The sequence below is a fragment of the Drosophila nasuta genome, chromosome 3 (genome assembly GCF_023558535.2).
Source record: "Drosophila nasuta strain 15112-1781.00 chromosome 3, ASM2355853v1, whole genome shotgun sequence".
Classification (NCBI taxonomy): Eukaryota; Metazoa; Arthropoda; class Insecta; order Diptera; family Drosophilidae; genus Drosophila; species Drosophila nasuta.
This window is the reverse complement of record NC_083457.1, coordinates 25,560,221-25,583,353: the sequence shown is the minus strand read 5'-3', so window position 1 is coordinate 25,583,353 and position 23,133 is coordinate 25,560,221. Positions and strand designations below refer to the sequence as shown.

The 23,133-nt window shown below is 38.3% G+C and overlaps 1 protein-coding gene across 2 annotated transcripts in view; it reads right to left on the bottom strand.

The window, feature by feature from the left end:
• The window catches only part of LOC132789409 (myb-like protein AA), an 86,466-nt gene that overhangs the window by 15,889 nt on the left and 47,444 nt on the right, over positions 1 to 23,133 (bottom strand). For both annotated transcript variants that reach the window (XM_060797406.1, XM_060797405.1), the window contains 3 exons: positions 16,195 to 16,250; positions 10,945 to 12,097; positions 8,076 to 9,740 (listed from right to left, as the gene is read on the bottom strand). In XM_060797406.1, coding sequence (XP_060653389.1) covers positions 8,076 to 9,740; positions 10,945 to 11,994 — 2,715 coding nt within the window. In that variant the 5' untranslated portion in view covers positions 11,995 to 12,097; positions 16,195 to 16,250. The remainder of the gene's footprint in view (positions 1 to 8,075; positions 9,741 to 10,944; positions 12,098 to 16,194; positions 16,251 to 23,133) is intronic.

Sequence of the window (23,133 nt, the reverse complement as noted above, 5' to 3'; positions counted from 1 at the left end):
CTTTTCCATGTCCAGAGAGTTCCCAGTGCTCATCGTCAACAAGTTTATTTTTTCCCTCTCTTTTTTCGTGGAGGAGGGAAAGAACGAAGGGCAGGGAAAGTGTGGCTCTGCTGCTGGTCATTATATATGTACTTGACGCGCACGGCCATCTGAAGGCCATTTGGTGCCGCGACGACGCCGACGCCGACGACGCTTCTCGCGCCTCGCACGGGCTGTAAACATTTGCATTTGATGCGCGACTGCAAAAGAAACCTCAACAAACCGTTGACGATGCCATTGCATGCCGGTCACGTGCTTCAGTTTTTGCTGTTTGTTTTCGGGCGCCATTTAAAAAGTGAAAGAAACAAGAAACGAGTTCAGCTTAAAGGCAACGACTGCCAGATGCTCTGTAAGCGAACAGTGAACAGTATTCAAGACATCATGAAAAGTAAACAATATGAAACAGAAAGAAGCAAAAGAAATAACAATTACAAAAAGAGAATACTCCAAGGCAAGCATAGAGACTAGAGCTTACTATGCTGCAAGCAGACAGTGGCTTCCATATCAGTGAGCACACATTGACAATAACAATTGCCATGACAGCAAAGCCTGCAACAAAGGCGTAGATGTGTGACTTCTAAATAAATGTGTGCACATATTCTAAACGAACAGTTGACATTGTAAGGAATAAGTGCACAAGAAATACTGAATATAAGCTAAAAAATAAACATAAATTTCTTACGTCAACAAAGCTTTGCTGGCTGCAACTGGCAGGACTTAATTGCTTCGACTAACAATCTGGTATATTTTGTAATATTTTGTATATTTTGAATGTAGTAGTATATTGATATACGATATATAGATTTTTATATATTTTGGTATATTTTAATACCGCTTTCGCACTGCTTGCATTTGATGGAAATAGATTTCAAATATTGCACAGTCGAGCTCACTCAAATGTAGTTTTCTTAGTTGTGTGTTCTTGTATTGTTAATCGAAAATACTAGAATAAGTAAATACATAAATTAAAAATTAAATAAATAAATACAAAAATAGATAAAGATGTTAAGAATTAATAAAAAATTCTACAATATGAAATTTAGAAATAAATAAATAATTAAAAATAAAATATTATTAAATAAATCTCCCCTTAGGTCAACTTCAAAGTTTACAGGGTATATACCAAATACCAAAGTAAAAAATGTGAAGGAAAAAAATTATTTGTTGACTACAATTACGAGAACTGCCAACGGGGGGCAAGGAACTGGGACTTAGACCGCGACTGTTACAGCGACTGAGACTGCGAGTGCTACTGAAATGTCTTGCTCTAAGCCAGTTCTGTGCGGCAATGTCGTAAATTGTCGCGGGCTTTTGGGGCCTTGGCATGGACTTGGCCACAGCGGGGGAGCAACGGAATGAGAAAAAAGAGAAGTCGGAGCATTGGGCGGCATTTAAATGCTTTGCCAAAGTAAATACAAATAAAATGCTTTCGGTTTGCTCATAAATTGCCCAGTCTAATGCCCAGGCGATTGTTTGTTTATGCTCGCAGACTTAACTCTGAGATTGTCAAAAGTAAAATGAATACAATATAGCTGTGCATTGTTTGCCAACAGTTCTTGAACTTTTGCACTTTGATTTCCCTCCCCCTCACTCACAAATTTTAAAGTGAGAAACTTTAAAGTGCGCAGATGAAAGGAATAAAAATACAAATTTGTACTTTGATGAGTTTAATTTGCATTTGCAAATTTAGTTATTTTCTTTGACAACTATTTGCTCTACGAAAAGAAAACTGCAATTAACATTCTGTGCATATGTAACTCGATTTTTTTCTATTTGCCAATTTGAAATAATTGTTTCTTCTTTTACTTTTGAAATACCGAAAGCAGGTTGCGGCAATTGAAGTGCCAAAGCTTTGACTTTGTGCTTGGACATTGCTGCTGAATTCCCTTCACATATTTCTTTTGCCTCTGCAGATTTTTCTTCTTTATTTTGTACAGCATTCTATTTTAATTGCTCGCGTGTTTATTTCGCTTTGCATTTGGTTTGTTTTGCCTTCCACTCTCTCTCTCTCTCTCTCTCTCTCTCTCTGTCTGTCTTTGCAGCGCTGCTCATGTGTGAATTGCATTCACAGCATCTCAATGCAAAGGAGAGAGAGTGAGAGAGAGAGAAAGGCGGTATATTCTCTTGTGTTATTCCTGTGGCCAGCAGCTCAATTTACAAAAAAATTGCTGCAGCGCTTAATGAAAAGCGAACAAAACGCTGGCAACGAGCAGCGACAAACAAATTGCAAAATGAGAAAAAACACAAGAAAAATGCAAGCTAAACAAATGCATGAATGCAGCAGTGAGTGTTCTGAGTGTATGTGTATGTGTGTGTGAGAGTGTTTTGTTTGGGTGTGCCACTGAGCTAAAATGTCAAAGGTTTAAAGCCAAGGCATTGTGTACACTTTGGGCAAAAGAGAAAAAGCTGCGGCGGCGGCGTCGCATAAATTTCAATAAGTTGCCTACTTTGCGGCGTCGACTGCAACTTGCCCTAAGCAGCCGCAGATGACTCTCTATCCGAGTGAGTGTTAGTGAATGTGTTTGTGTGTGTGAGAGTGTGTTGTGTGTGCTCGCTTAGGTGTCAAATAAATTCAGGTCATTTTAGTAGGCAGCTTCCTTTTGTGTGCACTTTCAGTGGCCGTCCGCACGATATTCTATTACGTATATGTTATGTATGATATGACATTATGTATACGCAACAACTTTAGTGGCACACACACATAGACACACACAAGAGATGAGCGCTAAGTGCGCGTGTGCATTGAATATGATTTGGCATTCACAACTCTAGAGAAAAAAAAACGATGAATAAGTATAAATGGGAAAACTCGAAAACTAAAAGTTGTCAGGGCAAAGTTTAAAGCTCAACATGTTTTCGAGTGTCCTCTCGTTCTCTCTTTCTGTCTGTCTGCGTGGCTGTGTCCATTCGAGCATGTTTAATAAGCAGCGCCATTTTTCATGCGCAGTCAACAGAGCAGCAGCAACAGACCCTTAACTGTTGCCATCGTCCCAGCTGAAGAAGAACAGCTGGCAGACGATGATGACGAACAACTATGAGGAACACAAAAGGAACGCATCAAGAGTTCTCTTACACGCCCTGCAAAATGTTGGCACACAACTCAAGCATCGTATTAAGCATTCGCATCCATTTACTCAATTGACAAGCCAATTTCAGCTCTGCGCTCTACTTGCCACATGATTCAGGATACGCATTTTGTCAACCTTTTATGCTAAACTTTCAAGAGCTGCCTTTTCTACTTTTACATTTTCTAAATAATAACTTTCAATGGTAAGAAGAGCACAATAACTATAATTAATTAAACTTTAACCCAAATATGAAAAATGGAAAAATATATAGAAGAGAAAATATAAAAATGAAGATTAAATGAATTTTAAATAAATAAAGAAAATCAAAGCTGAAAAATATTTATCTCTTCTCTATCCAAGAAATTGAATGATATTCAATACAAATTAATAAATAGTATTCAGTGAAAGGATTGGAATATAAGCCAAATAAATGCCAAATGAAAAAGTATTGAAATTTAAAAGAAAATGTCAAACGAGTGTGATAAATTTTAATGGCAGATGACAGAAAATGATTGCGCAATATTTTAAATAAAACGAAATCGAAGATTAAATGAATTTTCAATTACAAAAGTATGCAACAAAATGAAAATTTATGTAGAAAATAGATATTCTTCTTAAAGACTATTTAACTACTCCAAGAAAATATTTTATGAAAGTGTTTAAATTTTAATGATATTCAACATAAAATAACTTTGAGTATGCACTGAAGTCATATCACAAAATTTATAATTAAGTACTCTTGAAGTGAAATAAATGTGCGAAATATATATGGAAATGTATAGATATTCAAAAGTAAAATCAAACAAAAGATGCCGCAAAAGTTATTGCAGAATAAATTAAATAAATTTAAATTAAATTAATTTAATTTTACGTTTAATTTTAATTAAACGTACATTGAAAATCAATGTAAATCTTTTTAACAGCTAATATTTTATGTGAATAGTGGATTGATATTCCACCTAAATATGATAATAATATATATGGTCAAAGCTCGTAAATATACTAATACATTTATTGTAGTTTATTTAACTTAATAAATAAATATGCGTAACCAATCAGTCTTCAATCGCATAAATAAATATTCAATGCTACGCTTCATTTACTGCTATTGAAAGAGTCGTTTAGTATTAAATTTGTAAACTAAACATAAATCTCTCTTTGCCCCTTGCTTGTGCTACATATTAAACGATGCTCCCCAAGTTTGTTATCCTCATTCATATTCCACAGTGTCTCGTTGTACGTATGAACATGCAACCCGAGGGCAAAACTGAGCTCTATCAACCATTTGCTTCGGCTGTACGAGGACGAATACGAACACGAATATGAGAGTTAGAGAGTATTGCTGTTGCTGCTGCTGCTGCTGCTATGAATTATGATGATGCTGCATAAAAGTGACATGCTATTCCATATCATATACGAGAATCTACACAGTTCTCTTTTTTTATTTTTTGATTCTGCTGTTCTAGACGATTTTGTTGCCGTTGCTGCTGCTGCTGTTGCTGTTTCGTTTTTTTTTTTTGATTTCATTATTTTGAGACTAGTTTTGGTTGAACTGGTTTCTGGTTGATGCTGATGCTGATGTTGATGTTGATGTGAAGGCAGGGCGCTAGAGGGTGAAGCTTAACGAATTTGTCAACTCAGTGAATCATAAACAAGCGCAGTTATATGGAGCGCGACAATGTTCCAGACTATCAGACAAACAAACAACCAACAACAACAACAACAACAGTAATAATAATCCAGCAAGCGCAAGTGCAAATGAAAATTGTGTTTGCATTGGAATTTGCGCGTGTAGATTTTCAATTAAGCGCTGCTGCCAACGCTGCGTATGTGCAATGCCAGCAATTTGCTTCAACTTTAAGCAGTCGAAAGGGGGAACGAAGGATAACGAAGGCAAGGGGGAGAGGGGGACATAGACTGCATACTGTAAAGTGACTACTGAGCACCGTGAAGTGCGCATCATGCCCAACAGTTTAGGGTGACAAATGGCAGCGGAAAGCGACACCCTGGGAAATGAGAGGGGAGAGGGCAATGATGTGACTTGAGCGCGGGGGACATTTGTAAGCATTAGACACGTAGTCGGAACTGGGCAGAAACTGGAGATGGAGCTGACTCAACCAACTAACCAGGCCAGTTGAGTAGAGTGAGAAGCTCGTTGGACGATGTGTCGGAAGCGGCACGTATTGCCAGCCAGGACACGTTTGGAGACTCTGAGTCAGCCAGCAACTGTAGACACTTTTTTTTCGACTATCTATGGTACAGTATGGTTGTGTGTAATAAATTTTACCTGCACATAAACAACTAGAGCAGCAAGCAAAAGAAAAGCAACAACGACAACAAGCTCTACGCTTATTTAGTGCAGCTGCCAAACTAAACTTCTTCTTTTACTTTTTGCAATACTCTGCTGTGCCAAGGTGCTTGGAAATAGTTATTAGCCAAGGCAACTGCTGACAGAGAGAGAAACTAAAGGAGGAATATAATATTTGATATTGTAATGCTGCCTTTTTTTTTGCTTGCATTTTCTAAATGAATAATTTTTAATGTATTTATTTATTTCTTTTTTATTCCTTCAGCAAAGGCAATATATAATATATATGGAACTAAAAACTAGTGATGGGTCGTTCACAAACGAAGGAGCTGAAATTACCTATTCATAAAAGTGTTTTTCGTTTAGTTGACAAATTTTTTAAGTTCGTTGTTCTTCACATGTTCATATCGAACAATAAACAATGCCAAGAACAAAATCGAAAGAACCAAAGGAACGGTTTAGTTCATTGATCACAAATGAACGTACTTACGCTTATTTCACTCTGTGAGTAACTGAGAAAGTAACCTAATATGTTATGCTATTATGCAGCTCTCTTTCTTTCCATTTTCATAAATTACATATTTTTATTTAAGTTATTCATTAATTATTCTTTTACAACTTCTTAACGCTTGCAGTGTATTTATCTAGTCAACAAGCTTCAACTATTTCTTGGTTAGTTTATCTGAACATCCTTCTCACTTTTCTTCCATTTTGTTGTCGCCGTCGTCGTCGTTGTTTTTTGTGTCTTACGTGTGAATTACGTTTAATTTATTTATGTTGAGAAAAAGAATTACGTCGGGCATTAGACGCACACACACATGAAATTAGATTCAGATTCAAGAGAGCTGGCGAAAATGTTGCTGCATTGCTGCAGTTTTGTGGAAATCATTGCTAGCTTCACTTTTAGCGTCGATTCAATTATTTAAAATGCTGCATGCAACTCTGTTGTGCAACCCAAACTCGCACTCTTGCACTTATGGGGGCAATTTTTAGCTCTCAGACTGTTGCAAAATGCAATTTGTTGATTCAACATGCTGCATATTTCCATAAACTGAAGTAAACCGTTGCCCGAGGAAGCGAGACCCAGACCGAGACCGAAAATGCACAAAAAAGATATAGATATACACACACGCACATGTATACACATACTCGAAGTTACAGATACAGAGATACAGCACACAAAGGTAGAGAGAGAGTGAGGCAGAGAAATTGGGAGCAACTCAACTCTAGACAGCTGACGGTAGAACATTTTTACCTTGAATTACTTTAACCCAGCAGCAAGCAACAGACAACAAAAGCCGAAAGGGAGAGACAGTGAGTAACAACAAATGCAGTTGCATTAACCCTTTAATGGATTTTCATATTTAACAAGTTGCAAATTTCGTATGTAAATTGAAATTGCAGGCGAATCTCCATTAATTGTTGATATCACAAATTAGTTCTAGCCAACACAAAGTTGTATATAATCAAGAAATGTGTTTGCCAAAGTGCATGGAAAATATATAGTGTAATATAATATTCCTAATCTTAGCAGATTCCGAAATATGTGAAAAGTTTCAACATTGTGATGAAGCTTGAGGGAAATTAGAAAAGACCAAATTCGACCAAAGCATATTTTACCATTTAAATAAATTTCTTTACATTTTAAGTATCAAATTGTATTTTATATATTCTACGAACAATACAACAAATATTATTCAGACTATTCTCAGTATTATTTACAGGTATTGAGGGGTTAAGCTGTGGCTAAAGCTGCCTTTTTGCTAGCGTAAAGCGTTTTTAGTCTGCCAATTTTTCAATTTTTCAGCTTGGGCAGCTGTGCACATGTCGGCTACATAATAATAAGAAAGCTAACATATAGCTTTGCAGAATGCTTTTATGCTGAGTGTATTGGCGTGTGTATGTGTGTGAATATAAATAGAGATAGCTTAAAGTTAACTTGGGGCATATTTCACGTGAGTAGACAAACACAAAACACAAAAGATTCCCTAGTTTGTTGTGGGCGATAAATAAAGGCATATGCTATCAATGCTAACGATAGCACTTCAATCGATTGCTTTATTAACTGCAGACGCTTAGTAAAAGCGAAATTGTAATTAATTTAGTTGCAGAATAGGCAACAATTAAAAGAATTTCTTACATTAAAGAACCTTGAGTCTTACGCAAGATTATTTACGCATGGTCAGTATGAACATTATGTATGATAATTTACTTTCGATCATATCGATTAATTTATCAAAAAAGAAACTCAAGCAGACCATTTGTATTTTTAGCTAAATATTGTAAGACAATCTCAGCTCACATATTTTCCTTCCAAACCTTAAATATAGGTTGGGACCATGTTAACAGCCGACTGGCATTTAGAAATATGTTTATAATAGCTAAATGGGTTGAATCATAATATCTAATAAATAATTAACATTTTAGGTTGCTTTCGATCTGCATTTCCATTTTTTTTAATATTTTGACTAGAGACGTCTTGATAAAGAATGATTGCAATTTATTTAAGTGTCTCAGAATGTTGATGTGCACCTTACTATGAATTAACAAAAGCAGAGTCAACCGCCTCATACTATCGATTAACAGAAGAAGAGAATATCGAACCTTCCTATCGATATCATCAGAAATTAAAGTGTTTATAAATAATTGTCGGTACTCACCTCGGTGCAGAACTGACAGCCGCATTGCACTAGTGTCGTGGACTCGCCCAGAGTCTCCACATCGATGAGACACAGCTTGCAGGTGAATTGCTGGAAACTCGTGAGCATGGGCGTGGCCGGTGTGCCCGCCGAGGGCGTTGCCTCCGCCGAGGCGAGCATCTCGCGCCGCTTGAGCGTGATGCCATCGCGGACACAACAAGCCTGCGCCGCCTGATTGGCACTGGCCATCGACAGCAGCGAGCTGACCGTCAAGGGATATGCATGAGTTGTGCCAAAGGCGCCCATTTCGCCACTCGGCGTAGTCGTAGGCAGCGGCTCCTCAATGGATACACTATTGTTGTTGTTGTTGCTGTTGTTGGAGTTGGAGTGCAGCGTCGCTGTGGTCACATTGGACGGCGGACTCGGACTCACGCTGGGCAGACCAGCGGAACTTTTGCGTGACCCGCAGCCAAGGGCATTCACGCTGCCACAGCCGCTGCCATTGCTCAGCCGTATCTGCGCATTCACATTGATGTGCGGCTCCGGCGTCGTCGAATCCTCGCAACTGGTACGTCGTGGTGGCATCATGCTCAGCGATTGCACCGACTCGGGCCGCGGGACAAAGCCATTGGCCAGTGAGTAACGCGATCCGGTGGCCGCCAGCGATAGCAGACTGGAGCAACGCGAACAGGTGGCATTGATGCTCGTCACACTGTTGCGCAGTCGATTCAACGGACGTATCTGCTCCACGCCGCCAGCGCTGAAGATGCCGCTGCCTCCGTGTCGTGCAGCCATCAGCAAATTGGCCTCATGTTCACTCGCTCCCATCGGATGCAGCGAGTGACTGTGACTCTGACTCTGTCGGGTCAGGGCCAAGACTGTCTCGCACTTGCGCAGACCCGTATACTGTACAATGGACTGTGACTTCTCCTGGTGCAGGCTGCTGGCGCTGCCCTCGCGACGCATCATGTGCCACAGCTTCTGTTGCACCACATTCAGCGAACTGCTCGAGCCGCTGATGCTCAACCGACTGCCATAGTTGGTGGCATGGCTATTGGCTAGCTGCTGGCGACCGGAGGGATCACGCAGCACGACGTCCTGTTCGGATGGAGTGCGTGTGATGCGTATCTCTGGCGAGGCGGGACGCTGCTGTATCGATTCCCTATCCCGATCCCGTTCTCGATCGCGCTCCCGTTCGCTACTGCGACTGCTGCTGCCCTTGAGTCCGACCAGCGATTTGAGAAAGTTCTCGAAGCGTCGCCGTCGCGGCAACTGTCCGCCCGATAAGCCAAGTGAGCTCTCCACATCGACAGCTCCGCCGCCGCCGCCCGCCAAGGCTGCGCCACTTCCGGCTGCCAGGGCTGCAACGTTGCCGTTGCCCAGACTGCTGGTGGACAGCGCGTGCGAGTTGTGCGGGGCATGGGGCAGGGAGAGGGAGATGCGCGTCGGCTGCGACGCCTTGCGCTCAGCTCCAGCATCGCTTGCCGAAATGATGTTGATCTTGTTCCGCGTCTGCGTCTCCAGCAGCGCAACTGTCTCGTTTGTGTCCGAGTCCGAGTGCTGCAACGGCTGCTGCTGCTGCTGTGGCTGCTGCTGCGGCGCGGCATGCGAGGCAGTGGCACTTTGCTGGCTGCTGGCGCGTTGCTGATGCTTTGTATTGGCCAGATTGTGAATTGGCGAGGAATCCTGCAAAGACGAGTTCCACAAAATTAACAAGCTATGCAAATTGTTCTGTATATGATATTATGCTAACTTAATGGTCAGTTGCTTCAAGAAGAGGTTCCCAATAGACGTTGCTTTTCAGCTGATTTCAACATTGAAATTTTAAATGTTTCAAAGTGCTAAAATCAACATTTACACTCTACGCAATGGTTACTATCTTCTTTTAGTATTGCCAATATTTTTATACACTAAGAATTTTGTGTATACAGATCAGAAAAAGTTTGATGTCCTACACAATACTGGTTGAGTAAGTTTATTATAACTAGTTTTATTAAATTATTTACTACCTTAAATAGTATAAGTTGAATACTTTCAAATTATTCTGATCAACTTGGAAGAGTTTATTATTCATCGGATTAGTGTAATGCTGATCAATATTTACGCTTCATAGAACTTCACCGTTATACAACACCGATTTCCGTTAGCAGCTGCTTCTAATTCTATATGATTATCCAGTTGATAATATAGCTACTTCGATATTTGCTTGTTGTGCTGCACAATATAATTTATATTTACCTATTTATTACTTTTCAGCTGTTCTTTTCTAATTGCATTAATTTGTTTAAACATAAAATTTCATATAGATCTACGCTTTTATCTTATAATACTAATTTACGTTCACTTGTGAAATATTTAAAATGTTTAAAAAGTGTCCAAAAAATTAGAAATAACTTTACATATACTTTTGTAATAAATAAGTTAACTTAGAGAGTTAATAATATATGTTAATAAATATGAGTCAGGCACTCCATTATTTAAATACTTTTGGTAGATGACGGTAATTTATACTAAGTAAATCTTGGGAGTTTTTGCAGAATCTATTACTTAGCTATTTTTATTGATTCCTAAAGTACTCTAATACTGTGTTATACTGCACTCAAGAGTTGCAAACATCACTACACAACACTAGTAATTTCTCCTCGGATTTTGTATATTTTCAGTTTTTTCATCAATTCATACCAACATCATATTTGATTAGTGTGTTTATTTATTCCTAATGCCATTTCCAAAATGTATTTATATAAATCGTTGCAAAATATGCAAGATCCGATAATGTTTGGGACAAATTGGACAGTGTTGTGTAACGACAGGATGTTTTTTGCTTGTTTAAACTAAACAACGCTTCAAATCAGTGCTTCAGCTTGCTATCTTCGACTGGTTTACTCACCCTCGAATCCTGCTCCAGCTCCTCCTCGAGCGCACTGTAGACTGGCGCGTACCAGGAGTAGGAGAGTTGCTTGCGCGCTGAGGCAGCGACGCCTGCAGCGCCGTTCGCAGCCGTTGGCGATGTCAAACCCACGCCGTGACCGTGACCGTGACTGTGATTGTGGGCGTGACTATGACTGTGACTGTGACTATGGGTGTGAGTGTGTGTGTGATGCTTGTGAGGCACAAGCTTGCCGCCGTTGGCGGCGTTATTGGGGCCAGCCGTGCTCGCGGCGGCGCAGGCAGCTGTGGTCACCAGATTGTTGTTGTTGTGATTGTTGTTGCTGTTCCTGTGGCTGTTACTGTGATTGCTATTATTGCTGTAGTTAAGCTGCAGACTGCGTCGCTGCTGCTGGCCGCGTGTGGGCGGCAAATGTTTCGTCTGCTTCCGCTGACGTTCCCCCGAGCCGTACAAACTGTGATGCTGTCGCCGCTGGCAATTGCTGGCAACGTTGCTGTTCAGCTCCTTGCGTGTGAAAATCAACGAGGCGCTGTTCTTATTCAAGCGTATGGAACGCTGCTTATCCACCACCGTCGCCTCGATATGAGTCAGCAGTGGCACCGTCTCGGACAGCGGCAACAGTTGCAATTGTTGCGACGATGATTCGGCCGGAAAATTAATGATGAAATTCTCGGCAGCGTCATCAAAGATCGAAGCTCGCGCCGCTATCTGGCAATCCTCACTGGACGATGGGCTGCTGATTGAGCTGCGCTTTAGCTGTGACTGGGTTCTGAGATCGTTTGACTGCCTGGAATCCTGTTGCTGTTGTTGTTGTTGCTGATATGTTGCTGCTGAACTATAGCTGAGCTTGTGCTCCACGAGCAGCTCCAGTGGCGGCAGTTTGGCCTTGTGCGTCGACTGTGCCGTCAATTCCAAGCCCAGTCCCAGCTGCGGCTGTGTGGCTGTGTGTGATGGCTGTAGCTGTAGCTGTTGTGTTGCTGGCGGCGATTGCTGAAATGCCTCATTCTGTTGCAACGCTGTTGCTGACTGCAACGGCATCGGTGGCCGCATTTTGGCACTGAATCTCGCTCTGCTGCTGCTGCTGGAATGACGAACTCTGAACTGGGCACAGCTCAGCCGTGGCTGGCAACGACGACAACATCTTGAATATGGCCTGCAAGTGAAATTCCCAAAAATATGCCATTAGTAAACCATTAAATATGCGTACTAAAAGTTCTCCTTTTCCTCCTCAAAAACACTCACACACAAAGTGAGCTGCTTCGATTAATCCCCCCCTTCGCCACTCCCCCTATTGTTCGCTTTACCGAGTTTTGGTTTTCAAATTGGTTTCAGCTTCAGCGTCTGCCCCAATCAGCTGACCTGCCAAATTCCTGTGGTGCTCGGTTTTCAGCACATTTCCAAACCTGACCCCGCATTGTTCAGTGCGGTCAGCTCCAGTTGCTTAGTTAGCTCAGAAAACCATTAAGTAAAACAAACGGCCAAAGCTGAGATGCAAGCCGAACGACTGTAAAATACCCTAGACTGATGCAATTGAAACTTTTAGTGTAACTGACATAAATTAAAAGTAGAAAATTAAAATTTCGATTCAATATGTTGTGCATTTATAATTTATCAAACATTTAAATTTGCATTAAATAAACTACATGTTATGATGACGGCTTATCTAAGCCGAAGTCAAATTAATTCAAGAAACAAAGCTTGTGTTTATAGCATTACATAAACATATTTCATAGCAAAACATAGATTTTAAATGAGAAATTGTTCTTTTATTCAACTGTCATTCTGCTGCTCTATATAAAATATAGCAAACTTAAATTGCCATTCAAAATATTTGTATACATTCTATTTGAAGTTTATTTATTTAGAAAAATTCTTTTTGAAGTCGATAATTAGTAGTAAAGATATAATTTTTGACAAATTTATACCAAAACAATTATTTGAAAATTAAACAAGAAAGCTGGAGTCTAACTGAACTGTGAAATACCCGCAACCCATTTCCAATAAAAGCAAAACTGTGCTGGTAAAAGAATACCGCAAATATACTAATACATACATTACTATTACATATATTTCCTAAAAAATGAATAAAAATGTATTCAAAATTGAGAATGTTTTTAATAATGTGATTTATCACTGCTTTTTAAATAACGTCAAACGTATATTGTATAAAAATTCTAATTAAGAATTAGCTACCCAAATAATGTTTTGAGATCCTTCAAAAATTGATTGGCAAACTCGTATGTGTTTTATAAATACGATTAGAGCATTGTAGTTTTTTTATACAATTAGTTAATTAAGTGTTTGAAATAAAATATTTGTTTGATGACAGTCTGCCTTTGAAGTTCCCATTAGTTGTATCTACCCACAAAAGTAGTCAAATTTGGTGGGTATTTGCTAAAATGCCACCTTTACGAGCTGCATTCGTTTTATGTGCACTCCACACTCGGTAGTTGGTAGTCGGCAGTCGGCATCCGTCAGCTGATTTGCATTTTTGCTTTGTCTGATTTATTGCAATTCCTGCTGTGCTGGAATTTATACAATTTTTTGGTTCGATCGAATTGAAAATGGAAATGTGAAATGCAGAGAGAAAGAGAAAGGCAGACCAGCTGTGTGTGTGTGTGTGTAGTATTTGATTAGAGGAGTCCCCAAAATTGATGGCATCGTCACGTGGCCAACGAAAATTCAATTTGTACGCGAATTTTTATGAGTTTCTCTTGCTCACTTTACGAGCTGACAACTTGCGGTGGAAAACACACAAAATACATAAATTCGACCAAAGTCCAATGTCAAGCGATGGCGTTAACTATTCGCGTAATTCCCACAAGGATGTCTGAACAAGTTAATTAGATGATGAACTGTTATTGTAATTTCCGCCGTAAGTGGATGCTGAACTAATGGCATCAATGTCAAGGCTCATGTATAAATCAATGCGTCCGTCTGTTGGCTCTCTCTCTCACGCGATTGATTTGATTTGTTTGATTAGATTTGATGCGGATACAGCTACGGAAAGACATTCTTTGCACAGTTCATACGCTTCGTTTGATGCATTACACGTAAGCGAATTTCAATGTAGCTCTCTGTCTCGCATTCCACGTCATAATCAATCATGTTTATCCCCACGTGATGTGATTCGCTTTTGCTGCCGATGCCGCTGCTGCTGCCGTCAAATCATTCGCAAAATTTGTAATTCGATTTAATTCGCTAGGTTGCACAGTTGCACATTGCACAGACTGCATTATTGGGAGCACTAATAATCAAATTAGTCGGCAACAATGCGTTGCCAATTTGCGTGCAATTAAATGAAAAATTTGTTGAAGCGACAGCCCGAAAGTATGCAACAACTTTTGTAGCAGCAAAGCAACAGGACTCCAGGGAGAAAGAGTATGCGGCCAAAACTGTGTGGCAAACGCACGTGAAGTCAATTAAGCTATTTGCACACACACACACACACACAGACAAACATAGACAGTGTGACCAAATACTCCCAGAGGAGCAGGCAAATTAGCTGAAGTTGAAAACACGCTAGCGAAATTCCAATGGGAAAAGCGCAACGTGAGCAACTTTTAGCAAAATCAACATGAATGTTATTTGCAGTTCAAACTTTAAGCTGGCCACACTGTTTACCCTCCTCTCTCACCGCTCTTCTACTTTCGGTAATTTGGACTTTATTACAAAGGCAGCCAAGCCACATGCCAGGCCAGAGCAGAGTCAAGGTATGCCAGTATATTAATTTTTGGTATGCTGAGAAAAAGACGAGCGCACAAAAGTATGCAGCAGAAAAATGCGCGACTCGCATAATTTGCGGAGCGCGAAATAAAGGGAGAGAGAGAGAATAGAGAACGCAGCTCTGAGTAGACACTGTCGAAGAAGGAGAAGCCGCAAGGACAAACAGACAGAGTGCCAAAGATAAATTGCTTCTCAGTCGAGAACTGAGCTCCATCGCCTAAATGCTGCCACATCTGCCACACATACACATACATTCGCAAATTAATCGCTTTTGCCAAGCGTGGCGCACATTGTGAACACGAAATTTGTCTTTTACTTTTCATTTAACGCCATTTAAGCCAAGGCTAAGCAGCAGTGCCAGAAGCAGTCGACTTGACAAACAAAACGAAGATTAATGCCCATCCGCTAATATGTCAACTCTCTATAGACAATTGTGCAAAACTTTTGCCAGCTCCAAAGTCAAAGTTAAAAGCCAAGCAAATTTACAATTGCTTGCAATTGATAATCTCTCTGAGAACTTATTATAATAAAACATTGTTTGCAAATAGTAAAAAGGCATTTCATTGAAGCTATGTCGATTGATCATGTAACTGAAAGAGTCATTGATATAAAGGTAATTAAAAAATTCTACTTTTTATACCCGATATAGATTTTTTTTAATTTTAGTATACTGCAAAGTTTTGCCTTTATTAAGAGCGATCTGCGGTTAGCTTTATTATACTCGATATAGAGACAAATTTTTTTTTCAATTTCAGTATATTGCAATATAATTTTGGTATGGTAATTTGGTATATTTAAATGAAAATACCGTTAAGTTTCTTATGAAAAACGGTTAGCTGGTAGCTTTATACCTTGTTCTCATATAAAAACGTGATCTATGCTATTATCCACACTTGAAATTTAAATTTATTTGCACTAATTGATTTTAATGATGGCTTTTAAGTGTATCTACAAGTCTGTCAACAAACCAAACAAGTACCGTCCGTAGCTGTCAATTAATCTTAATGCTATCTTTACTCACTGCTGTGTCATTAATTTGTTTTACTATTTCAATAAACTAAAGGTTACTTGGCTCGCATCGTTTGTAATTGAACATTTCTCCAATGAATTAGCATATTTCGGCCATAAATTACAGACATGTCAGTTGCATGCAACAAAAGTTCCTCATTAGCAAAAAAACAAAAACACAAATGTTTACTTTATGTATATGTATATGATACATTGTGTTTTCATTGGATAATAGAATCAACAGCAACATCAATTGCAACTGTCTCTTTGGCTATTTAGATTATGGCTTAATTAACTGTAGAAATTTGTGCAATTCACATGTTGAACTCTAGAGTTCAACTAATTGACACACGTCAATTGGCAACGAAATTAATTAGTCAGTAAATGTCAGTATGCCACAACACAACAGACTAAAGGATGCAGCATTAGGATATAGCTAATAAGCATGGGAATAGACAGCAGACACATTTCAGCACAAAAACAATTGCTCAATTAGAGGCAACAACAAAAACTTACCATTATTCTGGCTGCCAGCAAGAAGCGATGTCAAATGCCACAAATTGTTGCTGCAACTGCAAATAAACAAAGTTAAACACACATTGATTAAACGATTTGAAATTGCATTTACAAATTATATTTTACGATGATTTGCATTAAATCTGTTGAGCATTGGCAAAACTCAAGTTGCAATTCAATAAGCTGCATGCCCTGAGCAACCAATTAGCGGAATGCTTCACACACAGCCAAAGCTGCTTATAATGACAACAATGCAGCAGCAGCAAGTGCCGCGTGCCACAAGTTGTTGAAGTAAAGGATATGCTACTTGACAATTAATTAGCTTCAGTCCAGAGTATTGTGTGTGTGAGTATGTGTGTGTGTGTGTGAGAGCTGTGCCTTTGGCCAGGACTTGGCATGAGCTGAGTTGTGCCAAAGGAATTTTAATTGCACAACTGTCATCTAAAGCCGCATGCCGCGCCCAATTATAGCGGCTAATTAGACGTGGCGACACTTGGCAACATACCGTTGGCCACAGGCCACGCCCACGCCCACACACACACACACACACCCAGCGAGCAAGGACTCTTCGTGTTGTATTTAATTTTTAAAGCGCCTGCGACCACAAACAGCTGCGGTAGAAATTGAAAGCGTAATTGCATTCTGCTGAAAGACTCCGTAATTGCATAGCTAATTATAAAATCATTTTCAGTTTATTCATTTTCTACCCATTTCCATTCTCGAGGCAATCGATTAGTCATGCATTTCGCTCTGTCGAAAATTTATCTGCGTTTATCGAGCACTAAATTGCAGCTCAGACTGCGACTGCAACTGCAACGGAGACAAACTGCTTATGTCACCTAAATTGCATAATAAACAATAACGATAATAACAACGACTGCGACTGCGACTTCGACTTCGATTCCAAGTGCGACTTTGACTACGATTGCAAAATCAGCAAACACGCAAAGTTAACTTGGCTTTGACGTCATTGCCGTATAGGCGTCATTTATCTAAAGAGCCATCCATTAAACGGTTATCCAAATATATTTATTAAGCTCAGTTATGCATTGCTTGAACTCTATTATTTGCATTTGCATTTAGCAATCAATCAATACCTCTCTCAACCTTTCTCTTGATCTCTATAATGATTTAAATAATCTCTAAATCATTTTACCTGTCAATTTGTCTAGCAAATAATCTATTAATAAATTATTATTATGTTCATACATACGCACATACCGATCATTTTACTGGCATAAGAAACAATTTGTGCTAATCAATTTCTCACTTTGGCTTAACCAAGATTTTAAATACTCTTCTGAATTTTATGCTTGGCCTATTTTTTAATGTAACATGTTCTTACCATCAAACTGTTTTCTTATCTACATATATATTTTTAAATTTACTAGCAACATAAATTATTTTCGTTTATCAGTCTTTTTTACTACATTTTATTCATAGCATATTTATCAAAGTATTCACTTATCTATATCTATAAATAAAACATTTTTATTATCCATAGTCGATAATTTGGCATAACAAACTTGTTAAGCTTGAAACTGGAAATTTTACTGACAACGAGAACTATTTTTGCTAATAAATTTCTCACTTTATTTTGAAATATTTGTAAAATATTTTTCCGTATTTTATTCTTAAAATTTGCTTCAATCTATTTACTTATCTGTAATCAATTTACTTCCTACATCAAGCCATAAATTCTAAGCAATCTTTTGGGCTATAGCAATCAATCAGCTTTTCTCGCTTCTTGCACACAATTCACTTATCGTTAAATCCATCAATCAATATATTTAACAATTTTCATCTGCCTGCAAGCTCTAGTTTAATCAATTGAAATACTTTAAACTTTACTTAATTATATTATCTGCAATTTAAAGCATTTGCTCGACTTGTGTAAGCTGCTGCAACTCAAGCAGCAGTTGTCCTTTCTGTAGCTGTAGCTGGTTTACTGCTGCCTAAGCTGCTTATGTGCTAAGTCCTGTCAATGCCAGGACAACGCATATTGCAGTCAAAGCCAGAGCAAAAGCAAAGCCAAAACCAAAACCAAATCCTAAACTCCCATGTACATTAGCATAATCGCCATGAGAGAACTACAAATTGAAGTTACGCAAAACTGTGCGAGAGCGATAGAGTATATGTATTTGTGTGTGTGTGCACTTACATCTAAGAGCCACTGTCCGAGAAATGCTCTAATCCACACTGCCATTAAAAAACAAGCGGAGAGAATTGCTTTAAAAATTGGGAAATATGCTTTCAAAACATCAATCTATGAATTTACAGCTGCCAAGGTTCTATTGTACTGATTGTAATGAAGAGATAAGGGCAACATTGATTATATTTTTCCATTCCCATACGAATTTAATTACTACACACTTCAAGCAAGCTTGAAGCTAACAATCTTACATAGCCTGCAGAAGTTTCTTTTGTAAAAGTCCGAGTTTAAGTTGGTCGAGTAATCCTTTGCTACACACGCTATAATCAGGCTGTCACAGTGACCGTTGAATGTATGCCAACACACACACACGCAGATATACGAAATGTGACAGCTTGGGCACAGTAAAATAAAAATAGAATCCATCGACAAAATGTATATATAGCCAGCCCAGAGAGAAGAGCAAAGTTCAGCCAAACTGCCATCGTCATCGACGTTGACATCAATAATCAGATAGAATTTCAATCAAATACGTGACGTACTCGCATTGCAGCTGAGGGAAAAACGAGAAAAGCCACCTGGCAGGCAGGCTGCTCGGCAGAAAAAAATTAAACAGAGAAAATTGCATGAAATGACTGCAATTGAAGTTGGGCCTCTGGCTGCTTAAATGAGATTCTCCATAAGCGAACTGACTTCTTGCATTAAAGATAAAGTTACACACAAGTGTTGGATGTGTGTGTGTGTGTGTGTGTGTGTGAATGGATGTGAGTGTGACACTTGAATGTCTAGACTGTGAGTGGCTGCAGAGCTCATCATAGTATGGCAGTCCCCTCTTTTTGTGTCACATAATGAATAAATGCAGCATCCCTCCACATTAAGTATACGCCACCATGGCACTCCAACTTGTGCCTTGTTAACAAATCGCGTGTTTTTTTTTCAGCCAACCCTTTTGTGGTCTTATCTGTATAACAACGTTTGCCCGTTACACTTGCTTTTAATGAACGCGACAAGCAAATGCCAAGGAACACAAGCAAGCCAAAACTCGTAACGAAATCAGCATTCAGCAATTTGTTTTTGCCTTTGCTTTGTGGCAATTATACATTTAAATTGGCATTAGGGCTTCCACAACGAGTATTTCAAGTGTGTGTGTGTGCAGCATTTTGGGGCAAGTACATTTACTATGCCGAAAATGGAATTCAGTTAGCCGCCGCCATTTTTGAGAGGCATACACTTGCAGCAGCTGCCGCCATTTTCATGTTGCATGTTGCAAGCGACCACAAAGCATACAAAGCAACCCTGTGCCATGACCATCATGCCATCGCACTCAAAATTGACTTGCAACAGCTGTTGCCTGCTGGCAAAACACATCGCTGCAATTGCAACTGAAGCAAAGGATGTCTTTAAAGTGTCAATAGCAGACTCTTAAAGATGCTGTGTTGCTGTTGCCTCATGTTGCATGTTGCTGCCTCCTTCGCTTATGTTGTGCACAAGGTTAAATGAAAAGCATTTTCCGCCTTGCTACCCGTGTGTAATTAAAAGGCAGCCAAAGTAAAGGCCAAAAGCAAAAGCAAATGTGCAAATTGCGTTGGATGTAAAACACAACTGAGGAAAAAAGTCAGCTCGTTCTGCAGCAAAGTGCTGAGTTCCTGCAACTTTTTGTAGCAACGCTGTCAAAGACAACGGAAAATTGCGCACTGATGAACAATTTTTTATAAGAATAATGAGTAACTAAGTATAGTAACTTCTTATAATAACAAATAGAAAAGAAGAGTTAGGAAAATGGTGATTATAAACACATTTATAAAATAAATTTCCATATTAACAAGTAAAAAAGCTACCGTCGAGTGTGCTTTATGCCCATTTTTAATGTATCTATATTCTTCAAATATATTAATAATATATTGCATATTATAATAATAATATAATATAATAATATAATTCTAAAATATACCGAGGTTTTTATTTGGAATATAGATAAAGTAAAATATACGATATATATGGGTAGTATAAAAATAAGAATGATGGTAATAATTAATGAAATTTTTAAGATGCAATATTTTGATTCAGTTAAACATCAATAAATACTAATACAAAAATATATTTCAACTACGCTGATGATGATAACATTCAACTTTTTAAAACATTCATTATTACAAACTGTTTCATTTTATTTGAAATTCTTAAATTTGAATTTATAATAGTCTTTCTGTTCTCAAAAGTTGTTTTATCTTTTAAGAACATTCCGTACTTGCTGTTCTATGTAATGCAATTTGATTGATACTAATAAATAATATACATAATAGTAATACTTTTAGTATCCCTAATAATAATTTATTTTCTCTTCACAAAGCTTTGCATTGAGAACAACCCAATTTTGTTACAAATCATCGCACAATTTAATGCTGTGCTTTGTGTTTTAACTTGATTGAAGATGAAATTGTTGAACGCGCTTGCTAATTAAAAGGCGTTGTCGCCTTGTGACAAGTGGCAAAGCAGCAAAGTGGTGAAATGGGCGTGTGATGACTACAAAGTTGCCACGTTAAGCCGGTAAACTGTATGTGCAAACTGAAAAGTAAATCGTGCTGAACATTTTCGGCTAGCACATTTTGCCCCATTGAGTTTGCTTGCGGCTTTAAGTTGGCAAAACGTGACAGTGCGAATATCAAGTGAACGACGCATCGAGAGAAAACAATGTGAAAAACAATGAGAAAAACAATGTGAAAAACTAACAAACATGTCAGCGTAGACATCGTTGTCGTTGTCGTAGTCTTTTGTCGTAACTTTAGTTGTTGTTATAGTTGTCGTTGTCGTTGTCGCTTGCGCATGATTTCCGTGCTTAAAATTTCCTGTTCGAAACTGACATAAAAGAAGGAAGTGCATGAGACAGAGCAGACAAGCAGATAGATAGACAGACAGCCAGACAGACGTGTGATACGAATGCAGATGCACAGATACTGTATACACTTGCACCCTGCTCTCTTCTCCCCCTCGTTTGCACTTTTCACTCCATCAGCAAGAACATTGTGAGGGGAGAAAAAAACATCAGTTGAGCCACCTTCAAAGGGGAGGTAAGGAAGGGCTTTTAGCCAGACAACCCAGTCGAGAACCTACACTACCCCAAAAAAACACAGGCAACCAGTCAGGCATTTAATGACATTCATTCTGCATTCACTTTTTCAGTTCAACTTTCAAAAATATTTGCGTTGAGGTTTGTTTGACTCGCTGCAGAAACAAGAGAAATATTATTGCAATTCCTTTCATATGCAAAAGAATCAAAATAAAAAACGAAAACTGATAATAATAAAAATAAAAATAAAAATGGAAGGTTGTTAAACGAAAGCTTCAACGAATATTTTGTGCAATCGTTAAGTTTGGCTTTCATGGGTAGCTGCAACTTTAACCATTGCAGTTTAAATAATGTTTGCAAAGTTTTTATCACAATAATAAAACCGAAAACAGTTCTGCTGATTTATTGTATACTGAATGAATTCAGAGTTTTTTCGTGCAAATAATGAAAACAACATCAAAGAGAGTGCCACAAATTAATTACACTTTTGAACTTTTTGGTTGATGCTTATGGTACACAAAACGGAAGAGCGAAAGTATTTAAAATGAGTATTATATTTTTTTTATATAAATAGCAAAAAGGTTCAAAGTTGAATTTCAAAAATTCAAACTAATAATTGCATGTTTTTAATGTTCTACATTTTAGAGTATTTGCTCTTCGTTTAGTCTTGATGCTTTCATGTTTTTCTTCTTCCGCACATTAAGCGAATACAGTTTTTACTTTTTTTTTTAGCAACCATTTGTTACAGCACAGCAAATTCAATTAAACAATGCAATCGTATAAACAAATCTGCAACAAACACATAAACATTCCCATTTCTCTCTCTCTCTCGCATTCGAACATCTTCTTCACTCGCTCTCGTTTCCAACTGTTTTTTGTGGAAAGAGAACACCCTCAAAATTGTGGGGCATTTGTGTGTGTGTCTGTGTGTGTGTGCAGTTTTTTATAGTTTTTAATTGAAAAATGTGCAATTAAAAGTCGAATGCATTGCATATGAGAGGCAGTGGAACAAAATGTAATCAAACGGGGCGTATGCGCAATTTATAATAAACGCGAAACGGCAAAAACAACAGAAATGAAACAAATACAACAACGACTAAAAGTCAACGGCAAATTAATTTAAGCACTTAATTATGCCATAGGTTCAATTAAATTACATGGCATTTAATTAAGCGCATAAACTGTACAAAGTGGTCATTTCAAGAGAGTGGTTCGATAATTGATCGCAATGTAAGTGAGCTTTATAAAACTAGCATTCAAATAGAAAATAATCACTTAAATGAAAAACAAATGAAAAGTAATTTGGGAATGATTAAAGAAAGTATTTTCATTATAAAATGAAAGTAAATTAAAAATGAAAATGGAAAGTTTTTGAAGTTTGGTAGTGGGAAAAAAACATAGTTAAAATTGGTATATAATGACTCTATTACATTTTCTTATTATAAACACAAAAAATAAATAAAATAAAAGAAACATTTCATAGCCCTTTATAATACGAAAACAATAATTGAATAATTCTGAAATTGTGAATTCAATTCCAATTTGAGTATTGCCAATGACACTCCTATTTTTATCTGCTCTTACTCATCAAACGACCCTCGCTTGCATACAAACGTAGTGTATTACCATATATTTCACATTTGTATATCCCTAGCAAATAAACAACAAGACTGCAGTTGGCCAACCAGAGTGATAAGCAAACAAAGGCGGTCAGAACAAC